The 14,720-nt window shown below is 47.0% G+C and overlaps 1 protein-coding gene across 8 annotated transcripts in view; it reads left to right on the plus strand.

Moving 5' to 3' along the window:
- Nucleotides 1–14,720, plus strand: part of Znf516 (zinc finger protein 516) — a 111,881-nt gene that overhangs the window by 43,204 nt on the left and 53,957 nt on the right. For all 8 annotated transcript variants that reach the window (XM_063231430.1, XM_063231427.1, XM_063231429.1 and 5 more), the window contains exon 2: nt 1,131–3,079. In XM_063231430.1, the coding sequence (XP_063087500.1) occupies nt 1,303–3,079 (1,777 nt within the window). In that variant the 5' untranslated portion in view covers nt 1,131–1,302. The remainder of the gene's footprint in view (nt 1–1,130; nt 3,080–14,720) is intronic.

Raw genomic sequence — 14,720 nt, forward strand, 5'->3', positions numbered from 1 at the left:
CTGGGTAACCAGCTGGCACACACAGGTTCTACGAGGCTAATTATTTATGGGTTGATGTGTTTCAGGAAGCCTTGGTTTGCCAGCTTGGATTGTGTCGTGAACTTATCTGAGAAGGTAAAATAGGTACTGTAGAGTTGCAGATGTGCTGAGTTTGGGTGTCATATGCTTTGTGGCTGGGGAGCCATCAGAGACCAGCCAGCAGAGACTGGAGGCTTCGAAAGCCCACATGGTGCTGTGGGGTAGACTGTGAACATCCCCAAAATTGTTCCAATGGAGCAGCCATGCATGGTGCATCTGCAGCAGAAAGTTGGGGTATAGGTCCTCTTCCTTTTTGGAGGTGGAAAGAACAGAGAGCTCCTGATGGTGGTGAGGGCAGGGAATTAGTGTGGACTGCTGCTTGTCATCAGTGGGCAGCAGAGGGAGCCTGGAGGCAGCGCTTAATGGGCTTCAGCTGATGTGGGCAGCTTGGTGTGTGTTCACATTTCTTTAAGGTAATAATGTTTGGGGTTTAAACTGTTGTTACCACTTTTTCCACTTCCACATTTATATATTTTTTTCCCTTTAGGGTATTTTTAAGTCCTCTAAAGACATCCTGTGCAGTCCTCACAGGGATTTATGGTGGGGCGCCTTTTGTAACACAAGGAGGGCAGAGAAATGGGAAACCGAGAAAGAAGGGCTTCTGGGGTCGCCCCAAGCTGTTCTGGGGACGTTTCCTGTAAACTACAGCTGGGGCCCTGTTAGCTTCTGGGCAGAGATTTAAGCAACCCTGGGGGAAAGGCGTCTGGTCTGTGGCGGGGGGGGGGTGTTGGTGTCTAGTGGTGACCGGGGTTGGGGTGCTGGAGATTGCAAACCTTGACTCTCAAGGCCATCCTGAGGAAGGGAGAGGTGTCTCTCAGTGAGCAGAGCCCTTTGCCTTGGTCCTCAAGGGCAGCAGCTGCATTGTGCACTACCTGCAGCCAAAGACCTCATGGGACTGAGCCTGGTCCAGGGGCAGCTCTGCAGCTTGGGTTCTGGGGACTCCTCCAGTGAATGCTCTGGCCTGGGAGGCCTGGTGTGCAGGGGCCTGCACAACGGCAGCTGCTTATTGGTGGGTATAAGTTTTGCTTATAACATTTTTATCTCTGTTCCAGGTGCTCACTGCCGTCTCCCAGTTGCCCACCTGGAACATGCACCTCCTGGTTATAGGTACATCTCGTGTCGTCTCGGGGCAGTGGAAGTGCCTCTGAGAATGGAGAGATAAGACACTGTTCTTTCAGGCCTGTGTGAGAGAAAGCTGTGACCCCAAACCTCAAACACAGCCCAATGGATCGCAGCAGAGAGGCTGAGATGGAGCTGAAGAGAGGGCCCAGCCCACCCAGGGCCAGTAGGAGCCAGGAGGTGGATGGGGACAAGGCTGCCTGCCATAGCTGTTGCATCTGTGGCAAGAGCTTCCCCTTCCAGAGCTCTCTGTCACAGCACATGCGAAAGCACACAGGGGAGAAACCCTACAAGTGTCCCTACTGTGACCACAGGGCATCCCAGAAAGGCAACCTCAAGATTCACATCCGGAGCCATCGCACAGGGACTTTGATTCAGGGACACGAGCCAGAGACGGGTGAGGTGCAGCTGGGGGAGATGCGTGTGTCTGAGGGCCTGGATGGGTGTGCCAGCCCCACGAAGAGCACATCGGCCTGCAACCGAATCCTGAATGGGGTGGCGCAGGTGGATAGCAGCAAGATCCTGCTGAGGAGCAGCCGGAAGGAAGTGGAAGGGCCAGCTGGTGCCGTGGAGGAGGCCGAGGCCGTGACCCAGTGCTCCTTCTGCAAGAGCCAGTTCCAGCGCAAGAAGGACCTGGAGCTGCACGTGCACCAGGCCCACAAGCCCTTCAGATGCAGGCTGTGCAGCTACATGACCTTGCGGGAGGAGTCGCTGCTGAGCCACATAGAGCGGGATCACATCACCGCGCAGGTGCCCAATGGTGGCGAGGCCTGCATGGAGAATGGCAAGCCCGACCTGAGCCCTGGGGAATTCCCCTGTGAGGTGTGTGGCCAGGCCTTTAGCCAAACCTGGTTCCTGAAGGCGCACATGAAGAAGCATCGGGGCTCCTTTGACCACGGCTGCCACATCTGTGGTCGCAGATTCAAGGAGCCGTGGTTCCTCAAGAACCACATGAAGGCACACGGCCCAAAGACGGGCAGCAAAAACAGGCCTAAGAGTGACCTGGACCCCATTGCGACCATCAACAATGTGGTTCAGGAGGAGGTCATCGTCGCAGGCCTGTCCCTCTATGAAGTCTGCACCAAGTGTGGAAACCTGTTTACAAACCTGGACAGCTTGAATGCCCACAATGCCATACACCGCAAGGTTGAAGCCAGTCGGACCCGGGCCCTGGCTGAGGAGCCAGCCACCGAGAGTCCCCTGGACACAAAGCAGTTCTTCCTACAGTGCCTGAATCTGAGACCATCAGTCGCTGACGATGCGTCCTCTGCCGGGCAGGCTGGAAGGCGGGTGGCCGAGCTGGACCCCATCAACAGCTACCAGGCCTGGCAGCTGGCCACCAGAGGCAAGGTGGCCGAGCCGGCCGAGTACCTCAAGTATGGGGCCTGGGATGAGGCACTGGCTGGGGATGTGGCCTTTGACAAGGACCGACGCGAGTACATCCTGGTGAGCCAGGAGAAGCGCAAACGTGAGCAGGATGCCCCAACCGTACAGGGGCCCCCAAGAAAGAGGGCAAGTTTGCCTGGGGACCCCGTGCTGCCTGGCCACTTTGAGCCCCGGCCTGTGGCACGCGCCAGCCGCCGGGCTGCAGCCTCTGCTGGCCATGGCAAGTCCTCAGAGTGCTTTGAGTGTGGCAAGATCTTCCGCACCTACCACCAGATGGTGCTGCACTCCCGTGTCCATCGCCGCGCACGCCGAGACAGGGACTCTAATGGCGACAGGGTGGCACGTGCCCGCTGCGGCTCCCTCAGTGAGGGGGACTCTGCCTCTCAGCCCAGCAGCCCCGGGTCAGCCTGTGCCACTGTCGACTCTCCAGGCTCTGGCCTGGCCGATGAGGCTGCTGATGACAGTGGTGAGGAGTCCATGCCTGAGCCAGCACCAGGTGAGCAAGTGTACTCAGGTGGACCAGATTGGGTACCAGGGCCTGGGTAGCCGCTTAGCCAGGTGGCTCTGCACCCAGCTAAGCACGTGCTCTGATGACCCTGCACCTGAGGACTCTACACCAAATTGCCTTGTGCTTTGGTCACGTTGTTCCATGTGTTCACACTCAGGCAGCCTTTAGCCAGAGCCCCTGTGTCCAAGGAACTAGGTTACCTAGGTATCCGGCACCCAGTGTGTGCCCAGAGCGTGTGCTGGTAGATGCATATGTAAGCAACTATCAGTTCCACTTGCACTTGCTTGTGTTACTGACCTGCATGTGCTTGTATAAAGTTCCGCCTTTGTCGTCTTCAGTTGCTGGTCCCTCCTGGGCATCAGCAATTTCTGAGCAAAAATCACAGTTGTGGACCCCTTTGAGTTATGCTTCTCTTTTTGCCACCCCAGTTCCAATTCTCATACAGCAGCTCTGTACACTTGCACAGATGTAAATATCCCATGCATGTCCTGCACACCTGGGCACACATGCATGTACACACACAACACACACACATGGACACATTTTCCTCTGCTCTTTTCTCTTAACACCAGAGAAGAATAACTTGGAATTGGTGTGCAGGTATAATTAATCTCCTCGGATTCAAGTAACCCTGTGGGTTTAGGGACAGTTAATTGGAACAGAGTACTTTCCAAACAGCAGCCATGTAAATATTTAAAGATGCTTGGCTAACTTTGTTTTCATACATTTTATAAATGTTAAACATTTTCATGTTCCCTGTTTTTTTGCTTTGGGTAATTGTGAATGGAAGGTGAGATTCACTGATGGAGCTTTAACTTTCTGTGAAGCCGAGGATGTTTTTCCTCTTCGCTTTGCAAACCTGCTAGTGAGTGTTGCTTTCAGCTAAAAGTCAGCTGAAAAAATAGGAGTCCAGTGGGCAGAGCTGTTTGTTTTCTGTAATGAGAAAGAGGGCCCCTGGGCTTTTCTTTCAAACAAAGCACAAATCGATGCTACTCTTCCTTATTAGGGATTAAGCGGTGTCTCATTACAGGTTTGTGCAGTGTACTGTATTGGGGGCCAGCTGTATTCTCATATAGGGCCGAGAAGAAGGTGGGTAGCCATAGTTTCTCTAGGCCTTAGTGAGCCCTGCACTCAGTCTGCAAACTTAACACATATATGTCCCTAACATCAGCCAGGGTCTGCCCGTGTTATGCTCTTCCTTGCTTAGCCATCAATCCTGGGTGAGAAGGAGAAGATGTGGTCCCTCGGAAGTGCAGTGTCATCCGAGAACTCTCCTGGACTCTCGTAGCAGCCTTGTGATGACTCCTAGCGACCTGGTTGTGGTCCCTAGCTGGCCCTTATGAAGTTGAATTGTTGGTTTTCTGTTTTTGCAGCTGTGGCCTTTACTGGTTATTTTCTGATAATGCTGTGACTCCTCTGTGGAGGCAACATGAGATGAAATATTCAGCTAGCACTGTATCTTCTCTTCTACTTTGAAGAGAAACAGTTTTAGTATTTGGGAAAGCTCTTGAGCATGGCCCAATCCATTGTGATGGTAGTCAGGTGATTCATACTGAGCTAACCCAGAAGTGTGGTTAAAGTCAACAAGCTGGGAGGGTCACATTATTTTCATCAGAAGTAGAATTTACTTTTTTTTTTTCTTTTGAGTTTCATTAAATTTTGTTTACTTTTTACAGGCATTATATATATTTTGTCTCTCTGTATATATATATATATATATATATATACATATATATAAGTATATATATATAAAACTTAGTTTTCTTAGAGATTTATGTGTATCTCACTTGAATCTATAACAATATATATATTGCATTTAAATATAAAAATTGGCTTTAAAAGAGATAGGATGTGGTAACATATTGAGGAGAAGAATTGTGGCACGACAGTAGCATAAAGCGTTAAAGAGCCTTTTGGGTCTGCAGAAGTCGTTTTATAATCCCAAAGCCCAGCATCTTCCCACCTAACAATACAGACTTCAGTGACAGCAGACACAGTTAGTGTCTTGGCCAGCGACACGTTACCCAGGCATTCCTTGAGGAGAGAGGCTGTGTCACATCTGTTTACTCTCCAAGCACCCTGATTGTACGGCGCGACCAAAGCCTTGGAATAGCTGCCATTGAAAAGAAACCAGGTATTTTAATGCTGTATTTTGATCTACATGGTGCCCTCCCCCCACAAAACATGTATAAGGCTTTGAAAAATGCCTGCCTTTCTTGTCACTAAGAGGATTACCTAGATACTTGAGCATTAGTTAAGTTTTTATAGAATGTTGGAGTCACTGGTTCCCACTGTGAGCGCAGGGCAGGTCTGTGGAAGTGGAGATAGGGTAGGCTCTCATGAGAGCCAGCCTGCTTGGAGTAGCAGAGTTGAAATTAGAATTCACATTTGTGTGCACATCCCATGGTTTTCCTGAAAAAAACTGACATCCGGGGATAATCGTGGGGCTCATTCTGGATGTCTTCCTTTGGAAGTTCTAGTGATTATACTGCTTTGTCTCCTTGTAGCATTGGTCCAGATATCCAGCTCAGCGGACCTGAAATGCAGGGGAACATACCTATGAGGAAAATTCAGTAATTGAATGCATGTTACTGAGTGGATTTAAGTCCTCAGCTGGGCAAATGAGGAGGCACTGATGGAAACTACTCTTTGGAAGATCACAAGTATTTATATTTTTGGTTGGGGGAAAGGCACAAGGGCATAATTAACATTGATTAAAACTGTCCTCATGTAAAGTGGAGTCAGGGAGCTCAGAGGCCGTCGCTCAGGCAAATTGCATTGTTTCACAAGTACGCACGTCAATTTCAAGTGTGCAGGCCAGACAGGAGCTCTGCTTCAAGTGTTTAGGTGACTTATAGATAGCAGCAGGACGTGGAGAGGTCAGGAGCGTCTTGGCAGAATTTGCTTAATGGGGGGACCTGTGGTGCCCGAGGCACCCTGGCAGAAAGTGGGACTGGGCTGCTGGGGTGATGTGCAGGTATTAGAACATGCCTTTCATGCGAGGCACCGGGTGTCTGGTAACTGCTGTTTGCATATCATTGAGATTAATCTGGCTGCCCCAATTTTTCCCATTTCTGGCCATGCTATATCTGCCATGTCAAGCCCTATTCTGTGGTGCCTCCCTGCTGCTCCCAGTCTTGAATATTCACTGAAACTTCTTAGGAAGCCTCTAAGCTTTAGATAAGTCCTAGGGATTTCTAGGTGTTCAGCTGTTTCAGACTAAGAAACAGGGCAGATGAGATGGTTCAATCAGTAGGTTAAAAAACGGCACGGGTTGGGTGCCATCCTGTTGTGTGCAGTATGAAGAATTAAGGAGTCTTTAGAAGAATAAAATACGGCCAAGGGAAGGAAGGATAACCACAGCACGCGGTCAGATTCACCTCCTCAGAAGCGCTCTCTCTGTGGCCAGCCTTCCTGTAGCGAGGTGGCGAGGTGGCCAGGCGCTCCTCTCCTTCCCTGCACTAGCTGCACGTAGTCTTTGGAGCCCAGGTAGTGAGCGTGCGCTCACTTTGAGCCTGGCTGTGACTCAGACTGTGAGCTCCTTCCCAGAGGTCCACACTACACCCAGCAGCCGTTCTTCTTCCGCTTTCATAGGGCAGGGGCAGCAATTCGGACAGTTTAAGGACAAAATTTTTTCTGTGTCTACCCATTGAGACAGGATTGAGGGTGAATCCAACAAACAAAAGTAAGAACGTGGCATGCTGGGGCTGGACAGTGAGGGATGTTCGCTCATGCCGAGCTTGCTGGGCTGGGGAGGCTTCCTGTATTTACTCACTCAGTTTCCTTCAGTGTCCAGCAGGTGTGACGTGCAGGGGACGCAGTCTTCTTTTGTCCTGTTAGCCAAATTCGTAATGTGTGCTGAGTGTCTGGGCAAGGAATTTGGGACGAAGTCTCCACTGTGCTGTCCTGGCCAGACAGCTGCAGGCTAGGCTTTTGTGGAAATGAGTCAGGAGTGAGAGGAGAATCTGTCTTAGCACAGTGCTTCATTGCTGGCCCTGCAAAGAGGCTAAAGATTCAGAGAAGAGGGACTGTGGGCCCAGGCATGGAGAAAATGAGCAGCGTGAGACCAGGAGAAGTTGGAGGTATGGACAGGAAAGAGTAGCTGGGGAGGAAGGCGTCTGCCAGGAACCTCCATAGAAAAGACAGTCGTTGGTGGGCCCAGCTGCGTAGTCAGTGATTGAGAGGGCGTAGTGTTGTGCTTCATCTGTGGAGCACGTGCCTGCGGAGCTAATGAAGGTGGAAAGGGTATGGCTACGCCCTGGTACACTGCTCCCTGCTTTGACTGACCTCGAGCAGCCCCAGGTTCACTTTGAGCATGCCTGGAAGCTGTCCCGAGACAGCATGACACCATGACAAGTGTCAGGTGTCCCCATGAGGGATCACTCTCGGGGGTATTCTTCCCAGTGCGCAAGAAACACAGGATGGGCTGGGGATTTAGCTCAGTGGCATAAGTGCCTGCCTGGCAAGGTTGTGAGTTCGATCCCCGGTACCACAAAAAAAAAAAAAAAAAAAAAAAAAAGAAAGAAAGAAAAGAAAAAAGAAATAAGCATAGGACAACCCAGGACAGGATCTAGTGATGTGGGAACTTGGGACAGTGTGAGGGGAGACAGTTTAGACAAGATCAGCAGATCCTAGGCTGCTGAGAGCAGCGGAGGAAACAGGCAGTCAGGCTGGGCAGGTGAGCGCAGAGATGCTCCTGAGGGCTTCGCGTTCTGCTGAACCCTGGGAAGTTTATGTATTTTGAAATAAAGTGGGAATTGAAAACCTCATATTCAGTTCTTTGTGAAAAAATGCAGCCACGTTTTTTCGGGAAAATACTCAGGCATCCTTCGCAGTTGACTACAGAGCGATGCCTGGGTTAGTGAGCATAGTAGTTAGTAGCTGGAGCCACCCCAGCCAGTGCCACTCAGTGGCCAGTATGCATGGGGTGCTGCGGTGTTTTCATCTGCTTTTAGAATCACGATGTGAATGGCGTCTTGCAAGCATGTTTTAATAGTATTCTGATTCATTAAACATTGATAATCAGTGCATGGCATGTATGCTGATACTTGCTTGAACAGAAGACTACATTTCCAGACTTCTCAGAATGTATCACACTGTGACAGGCACTGCACTCTAGAGAGTATATACTCTGGGAGTTTCCTTATATCCCTGAGAAACATACAGAATACACCTACTTAGTACTGCAAAACAAACATCATACAGTCATTTTGGCTTTCACAGATGATTCAGACACATAACACATATCTTATCTTTGTCTCTATGTTTGACCCAAGACAGAAATCAGAGAATTTTAGAGGTAGGAGAGAGCTAGGAGACATGTGTCCTTCCATTTGGTTAGGAGAACGCTGGGTCCAGGGAGATTGCCGTTGGTCCAGGGCCCCACGATGTGCTGTTGCTGAAGGAAAGCGTGTTGATGCACTGTGCAAGCTTGGACTTAGATGCCCGGTTCTGTTTTCCCTTTGCCTCAGAGGATGGGTGTGGTCTTCCTGAGTTCTTCAGCGTAGGAGTTTTCTCTCACGAGTAAAGGGCTCTGACTCTGGGGAGACACATGTCCTGGCTACCTCTTCTATCTAGTACGTGTACATTGTGGGCGTCTTGGAAACTCAGTCCATCTTATTGGTAGAGTGTTGGCTCCAGACCTGGAGGCTGCGAAAGGCTTCTGAGAGGAGCAGAATGCGTGGCTATGTAATGCCTGTTCTCCTTGCCCTGTTGGATTGAACACTTTCCATTGTGCAGTGTGGATGACTTTTGGCTTCTTGCCTGTGGATCAGTGTTACCTCTACTATTTTGTCCTGAAAAAAGCAGTGCTTTTGGTTTTCCCCAACTCAGACTCAATTGAACTGGTTATTCCTGACTTGAAATGGAGGATCGTCCTTGTAGATTTTACCTGCCAAGAGTGAGTGAAAATAGTGTCAAAAGAACCCCATTGTTCCCGTTCACTACTGGCAGGTAAAATCCACCAAGAGGGACCTTGGGAAAGAAGTATTGCAGAGATACGCATCTCTTTGAGCCATTACTTGCTGTCTTAGTTACTTCTAAGTTGCGGGGAAAATATCTGAGCCCACAGGTTAAAGGAGGAAGGATTTACTCCATCTCACAGTTGGCACAGGTTTCAGTCTACAGCTGGCTGGCTGCAAGGCCGGGCAGCGTGGCAGAGGGCATCGCAGAGGAGAAACAGTCCGTGGCCGGCAGGCAGGAAGCAGCACGCAGCGGCCTCCCTTCCCTTTCATTCTGTCCCCGCTGTGCGTTCTGGGTGATGTCTCCATGCTTAGGGTTGGCCTCCCCATTATCCCTACACAGAACTCTGCTGAACCAAATCAGTTGACCTAATTTAGTTCTAACCTAGTTGTACTTTAAATTCACACACATTAGATCAAGCTCCTTCTGAAAAGCCCCACCTGTGAGCACTTGAGGCTTTGGGGGTCATCTAGATACAAGCCATTGATAGTCACTGATCAGCTGAGAAAGGGACGGTGGCATGTACCTGGAAAGGTTCCTGGGTGGGCGCTGGGGAAGTGTGGTCTGTCTGCGCAGCAGGGTACACAGCTGGAAAGCCAGGGCCGTGGTGTCTGCCATCCCGGTGCAGTGCTCTGTCACCAAGCGTGTGGAGACACCTTTGCAGCTGTACCTGGACGCCTGGCAGTGTGGACATTTGGTAGTTCTTCTGTCGCAGACATAGCATGTTTCAGTGCACCTCTTTTTCATGCTCGGCCCTGCACACGGTAACGCAAGTTTTATTCTCCTGCTCTGCCCATGTCCTCCCACCAGCACTTTTGTTTGGAGTGACTGCTCTGTGGTGCTTTGTGGTCTTCTGTCTCTGCACCCTCACATCTGTCTAGGACATCTCAGGTGTCATCCCTCCTGCACCCTTTCCTTGTTTTTTTTTTTTTTTTTCTTTCAAAACTGGGGATGAATTTAGGGCCTTCACAGTGTGCTGTATCCCTGCCCTTTAAAAATTCCTTTGAGACAGGGTTTTGCTAAGTTTTTGAGTCACTAAGTTGCTCGGTTGGGCTCAACTTTGTAATCCTCCTCTCAGCCTCTCAGAATGCTAGGGTACATTGTGTACCATCATGCACAGCCTCTTTCTTATTTAGGGAAAATTGTTAGTATAGTACAATACTGTGTTACATTGTGACTTTTTTTTTTCTCTTTTTGTTTGTTTTTGAGACAGGGTCTTGCTGTGAATCCAGTTCACGCTGGCCTTGAACTCACTAAGTGGCCCAGTCCATCCTCCTGCCTCAGCCTCTCGAGTGCGGAGATTACAGGCGTGTGCCACCACACCTGGCGGCATTTTCAGAAGTGCACATACTTTGATCACATCCATCTCCCCTCTTATCCTCCCTTCTCTCTGTCCCCTCCTCTTATTTAGTAGTCTTCTTTTTCTTTCTCCACCCCTCAGCCTATTCTACCTGTAAGAGAAAACATGATGCTTGTCTTTCTGAGTCTTGCATGCTTTGCTTACAATATGGCGCCCTCCTTTCCAGTTCCTTCCATTTTCCTGTAAATGACATGGTTTTGTTGTTTATGGCTGAATAATACTCCATTGTGCATATATGCCACATTTTTTCGTCATGAATCTGTTGTTGGGCAGCTAGGTTAGCTCCATTCTTGACAATTGTGAATATTGTTGGGTAAGCACGTGTATGCACATATCTCTATGGTGAGACTGGTTAATTCCTTTGGGGATGTACTGAGGATTGGTATAGCTGTATAGATGGTAGCTGTAGTTTTATTTTCTTGAGGAACCTTCATACTGTTCTCCCTGGTGGCTCATTTGTATTTCCAACAACAGTGTGGAGGAGGGCTCTTATTCCTCCATTCTGACTGGTATGAGATGGAGTTTCATTGTAGTTTTAATGTGTATTTCCTTGATGGCTAAAGATGTTGAACTGTCTTTTATATAATTATTGGCTCTTTGTGTTTCTTGTTTTGAGATATACCGTATGTGTTTAGATCATTTGCCCATTTTAAAATTGAGTTACTTCTCTTTGAAGTTTTCTGGTTATTTGTGCATATTTGACCTGTTAACCCCTGCTAGCAGAGTAGCTGATAGTGTGGTTTTGCATTCCGTAGGTTGCATTCTTCAGTGGCAGCTCAGCATCAAGATAGCTGGGCAGCAGGCACTCCTAGCGTCTCCAAGTGTCAGAGCGGGTGTCCTCTGCGGACCTCTGCCCCGCAGTAAGCACAAAGCTCGCTGCATGTGTGTGTTCTGGACCTTAGTCTTTTGTTGGAAATGTGGCTAGGGAAGGTTTTCTCCCATCCTGTGGGGTTGTCTTTTTCTGTGTTTTCCATGCGGAATCTTTTTAAATTTGCTGAGATGCTGTTTGTAGATGCTTGGTATTATTTCCTGACCTGTTGAAGTCCTATACAGAAGATGTTTCCTGTGCCTATGTCTTGGAGTATTTCACCTATGTTTTCTTGTAGCAGTTTCAGAGTTTCAGGTCTTGCATTTAGGTCTTAAATTGATTTTGAGTTGATTTTTGTATGAATTGAAAAATCAAGATCCAATTTTAATTTTCTACATGAGGGAATCTAGTTTTCCCAAGACCATTTTTAAAGAGGCTCTCTTTAATGTAAGTTATTGGCATTTTTGTTGAGGATCATATGGCTTCACATGTATAAGTTTATTGCTGGGTCATACTTTACTCTGTTCCATTGCTCTGTGAGTGTGTTTTTGTGCCAGTACCCTGATGTTTTGTTACTATGGCTTTGTAGTATATTTTGCAGTCAAATATTGTGGTACAACCAGCATTGCTCTTTTTTTCAGGATGCTGTGCCTATTTGAGGTCTTTTGTGCTTCTGTATAAATTTTAGGGTTGCCTTTTTCATTCTGTGAGGACCATCTTTGGTATATTAAAATATATGAAATATGAAATGTATGTTGTATTAACTCTGTAGATCACTTTTAGTAATATGGTTGTTTCAGCAGGATTAATTCTACCCACTTATGAACATGGGAGTTCTTTGCAGTTTCTAGTGCCTTCAGTTTCTTTCTTTACTGATTTTTGCTTATACAATTCTTTCATGTCCTTTGTTAGGCTCATTACTAGGTATTAAATTTTTTGAGGCAACTGTGAATGAGTTGTTTTTATGATTCCTCTTATAGTGAGTTCATTATTGATGTACCAGCTTTTTTTTTTTTTATTTTGTGTTTTGCTACTTTGCTGAATTTTTCAATTTTAAAAGTCTTCAGGTGGCATCTTCGGGATTTTAAACTATTGAATCACATCACCTGCTAATAGGATAATGAGTTCTTCCTTCTCTATTTGTATCCCTTCTCTTTCTCTTGTCTAATTGCTTTGGCTAAAATTTCAGAGTTACACTGAGTAGAAGTGATGGGGTGTCCCTGCCTCATTTTTTGTCTTGATGTCATAACAAGAAGCACATGGATGAACCTTGGTGACTTAGATCCCATTTGATGAACCAGGTTCTTTGTGAACATTTACATGTTGAGAAACGTTGCATTTGGTAGGGATGGTTTTTACCTTGTAGTTTAAACAGTAGCCATTTTTATTGACTGTCTGGAATGGAGATATCACACCTGATTACAGTACCGTTGACTAATAAAACACTAATGACTCAACTGACATTGTTGGGTATTTAATGGGATACCTTGCATTTTTACGGAATTCTTAAGTTGAATGCAGCACAGGAATATAGGATGGTGCTGCTAACATTCAGGGTAGACAGATACTTCTTGACTTTTGGAAGTGAACAGACTTTTTGAGATGGGACTTTGGAAGTTTGCCTATCTCACTACTTCTGACTTTGTATGACTCAGGCGACTAAAACAGAGGCCTTTTTTTTTTTTTTATAGAGCTATGATTATCAGTAGTAGCAACTGACTCAGTGCATTTCGAGTACAGAATGGCTTAATATTGGCCATTGTCTAGCATGTGTTCTTTCTGCACCTTTTGCAAGTTCATGGCAGGCTTTTTGGAAGAAGATGGTTCATATCATTGGGTACAGACTGTGGGAAGATCCCAGCAGTCTCTTCCAAGCGCAGGAGCCGTGGGCTCCTGGCCCCCACTGGGCTTACCAGCTGGAGAGTAAGCCCCTGGCTTGTATTTCCAAGCTTATCCTCCAATCAGGGCTAGCATGGACAGGTCTGAGCATATGGTGACAGAGGCTAGGGGTCGTCACAGCTTCCGTGCTCCAGCACCTGCTGCCTGTGGATGGGTGAGGGATGCTGTGAGAGCCACCCTCTCTGCTTTGAGGATCACCTGGGCTTAGTATTTGAGATCTCTAGATGGAGTTGAAAGTCTGTTCCTTCTGTGAAGAATCATCCCTTGTGCAGGTGGCCTTATAATTCAGAGACCATCCACAAAGCCTCCCATTCGTGTGGACTGTGTCCCTGACCCTGGAGAACAGGCTGCTCCCACCAAGACCAGGGACTGTAGGGGCAGTGGGTGCAGGCTGGGAGCAGGGTGCTGCCTCTAATCCTGGGAAGAGCCTTCTAGAGCAGCCACTGCACCTCCCTGTCTTTCAGGGTTTGGTGTTACTTACTCTAGTGTGGTTTAGCCTGGAATTGGTCAACTCTTGGTCAACTCTTGAAAGAATCAGTTTGGTCTGGATCATTCTTGGCCTGCGTTTTTGTAGTGGATACACTGAATTATTTAGCAAGTTTGGGCTTTGCTCTAAATGCTTGAAGCAGGTAAGTTTTATTTCATAAGTGTGTTTTGTTTTGTGCTCTGTGGTACAAGTACTTAATTTTTCATTTATAAGTTGAGAAGTGTTTGTTTTGGTGCCTTTCAGATGATTTCCTGTATGCCGGATGAAATGTGAGACCAGTGTTCTATGAGGGTTTTGTAGGCTGCAGAGAGAACCCAATGTTTGCATATACAATTCCTATAAGTCTTTGCATGATAAAGTGATTACAGTTTTGGGTCTGTGTTCTAATAGAATTAAAACAGCTAGAGATATTTATCTCTGGATTATATGTTAGAAAGTAGTGCTTTCATAACTGGAGTTTTACCAGGTTCTGTGTGCATGGTTAGTGTAGTAATACCCATTTAAAGGAGACCTCATCTCTTGCTTTATTTACAGAGGCAGCCATTGATCTGAAAAGAAGTATTTACAGAGATTAGCAAGACATTTGGACTAAGTGTTAGCTGCCAGATATGTTACTGTAAAGGGCCAAATTTTGAGTGTTAGTCATGTTCTTTCTTTTAATTCCATGCTAATTACTTTTAGCACTGCGAATAAACTATATTCCAAATTTAATGTGATTATTGGTTTTATTTAGTAGCCTAATTGGAGGCTGAAACGTGTCATGTGAAAGAGTGATTTAGTAGTGTGGTCTGATGATTTTTCCATCCTATAGGAAATTAGGAATTCCTGCTGGAATCCAGTATCTGAAACCTGAACAACATGGTGACTGCTTCTTTCTGTGCATATGAGTGGCCCCATTTGATTCCAGTGCCAATTAGTGGTTCATTAATTGAACTGGACAACTGTTGAATGTTTTTGATGTTTAAGTGATCAGGTTCCAGCATGACTTATACTTACTGTATTTCCTTTCATCTAAAAGTGATCTGTAATACGACTGGTTTCAAAAGACTGATTACTACAGGATTTATGAGAATATAATTTATGTAGATTATTTTGGTATTGGACTAGAAAATGG

Source organism: Cavia porcellus, unplaced genomic scaffold, assembly GCF_034190915.1.
Source record: "Cavia porcellus strain 051 isolate PalLab524CR breed Dunkin Hartley unplaced genomic scaffold, mCavPor4.1 scaffold_20, whole genome shotgun sequence".
NCBI classification, from domain to species: Eukaryota; Metazoa; Chordata; class Mammalia; order Rodentia; family Caviidae; genus Cavia; species Cavia porcellus.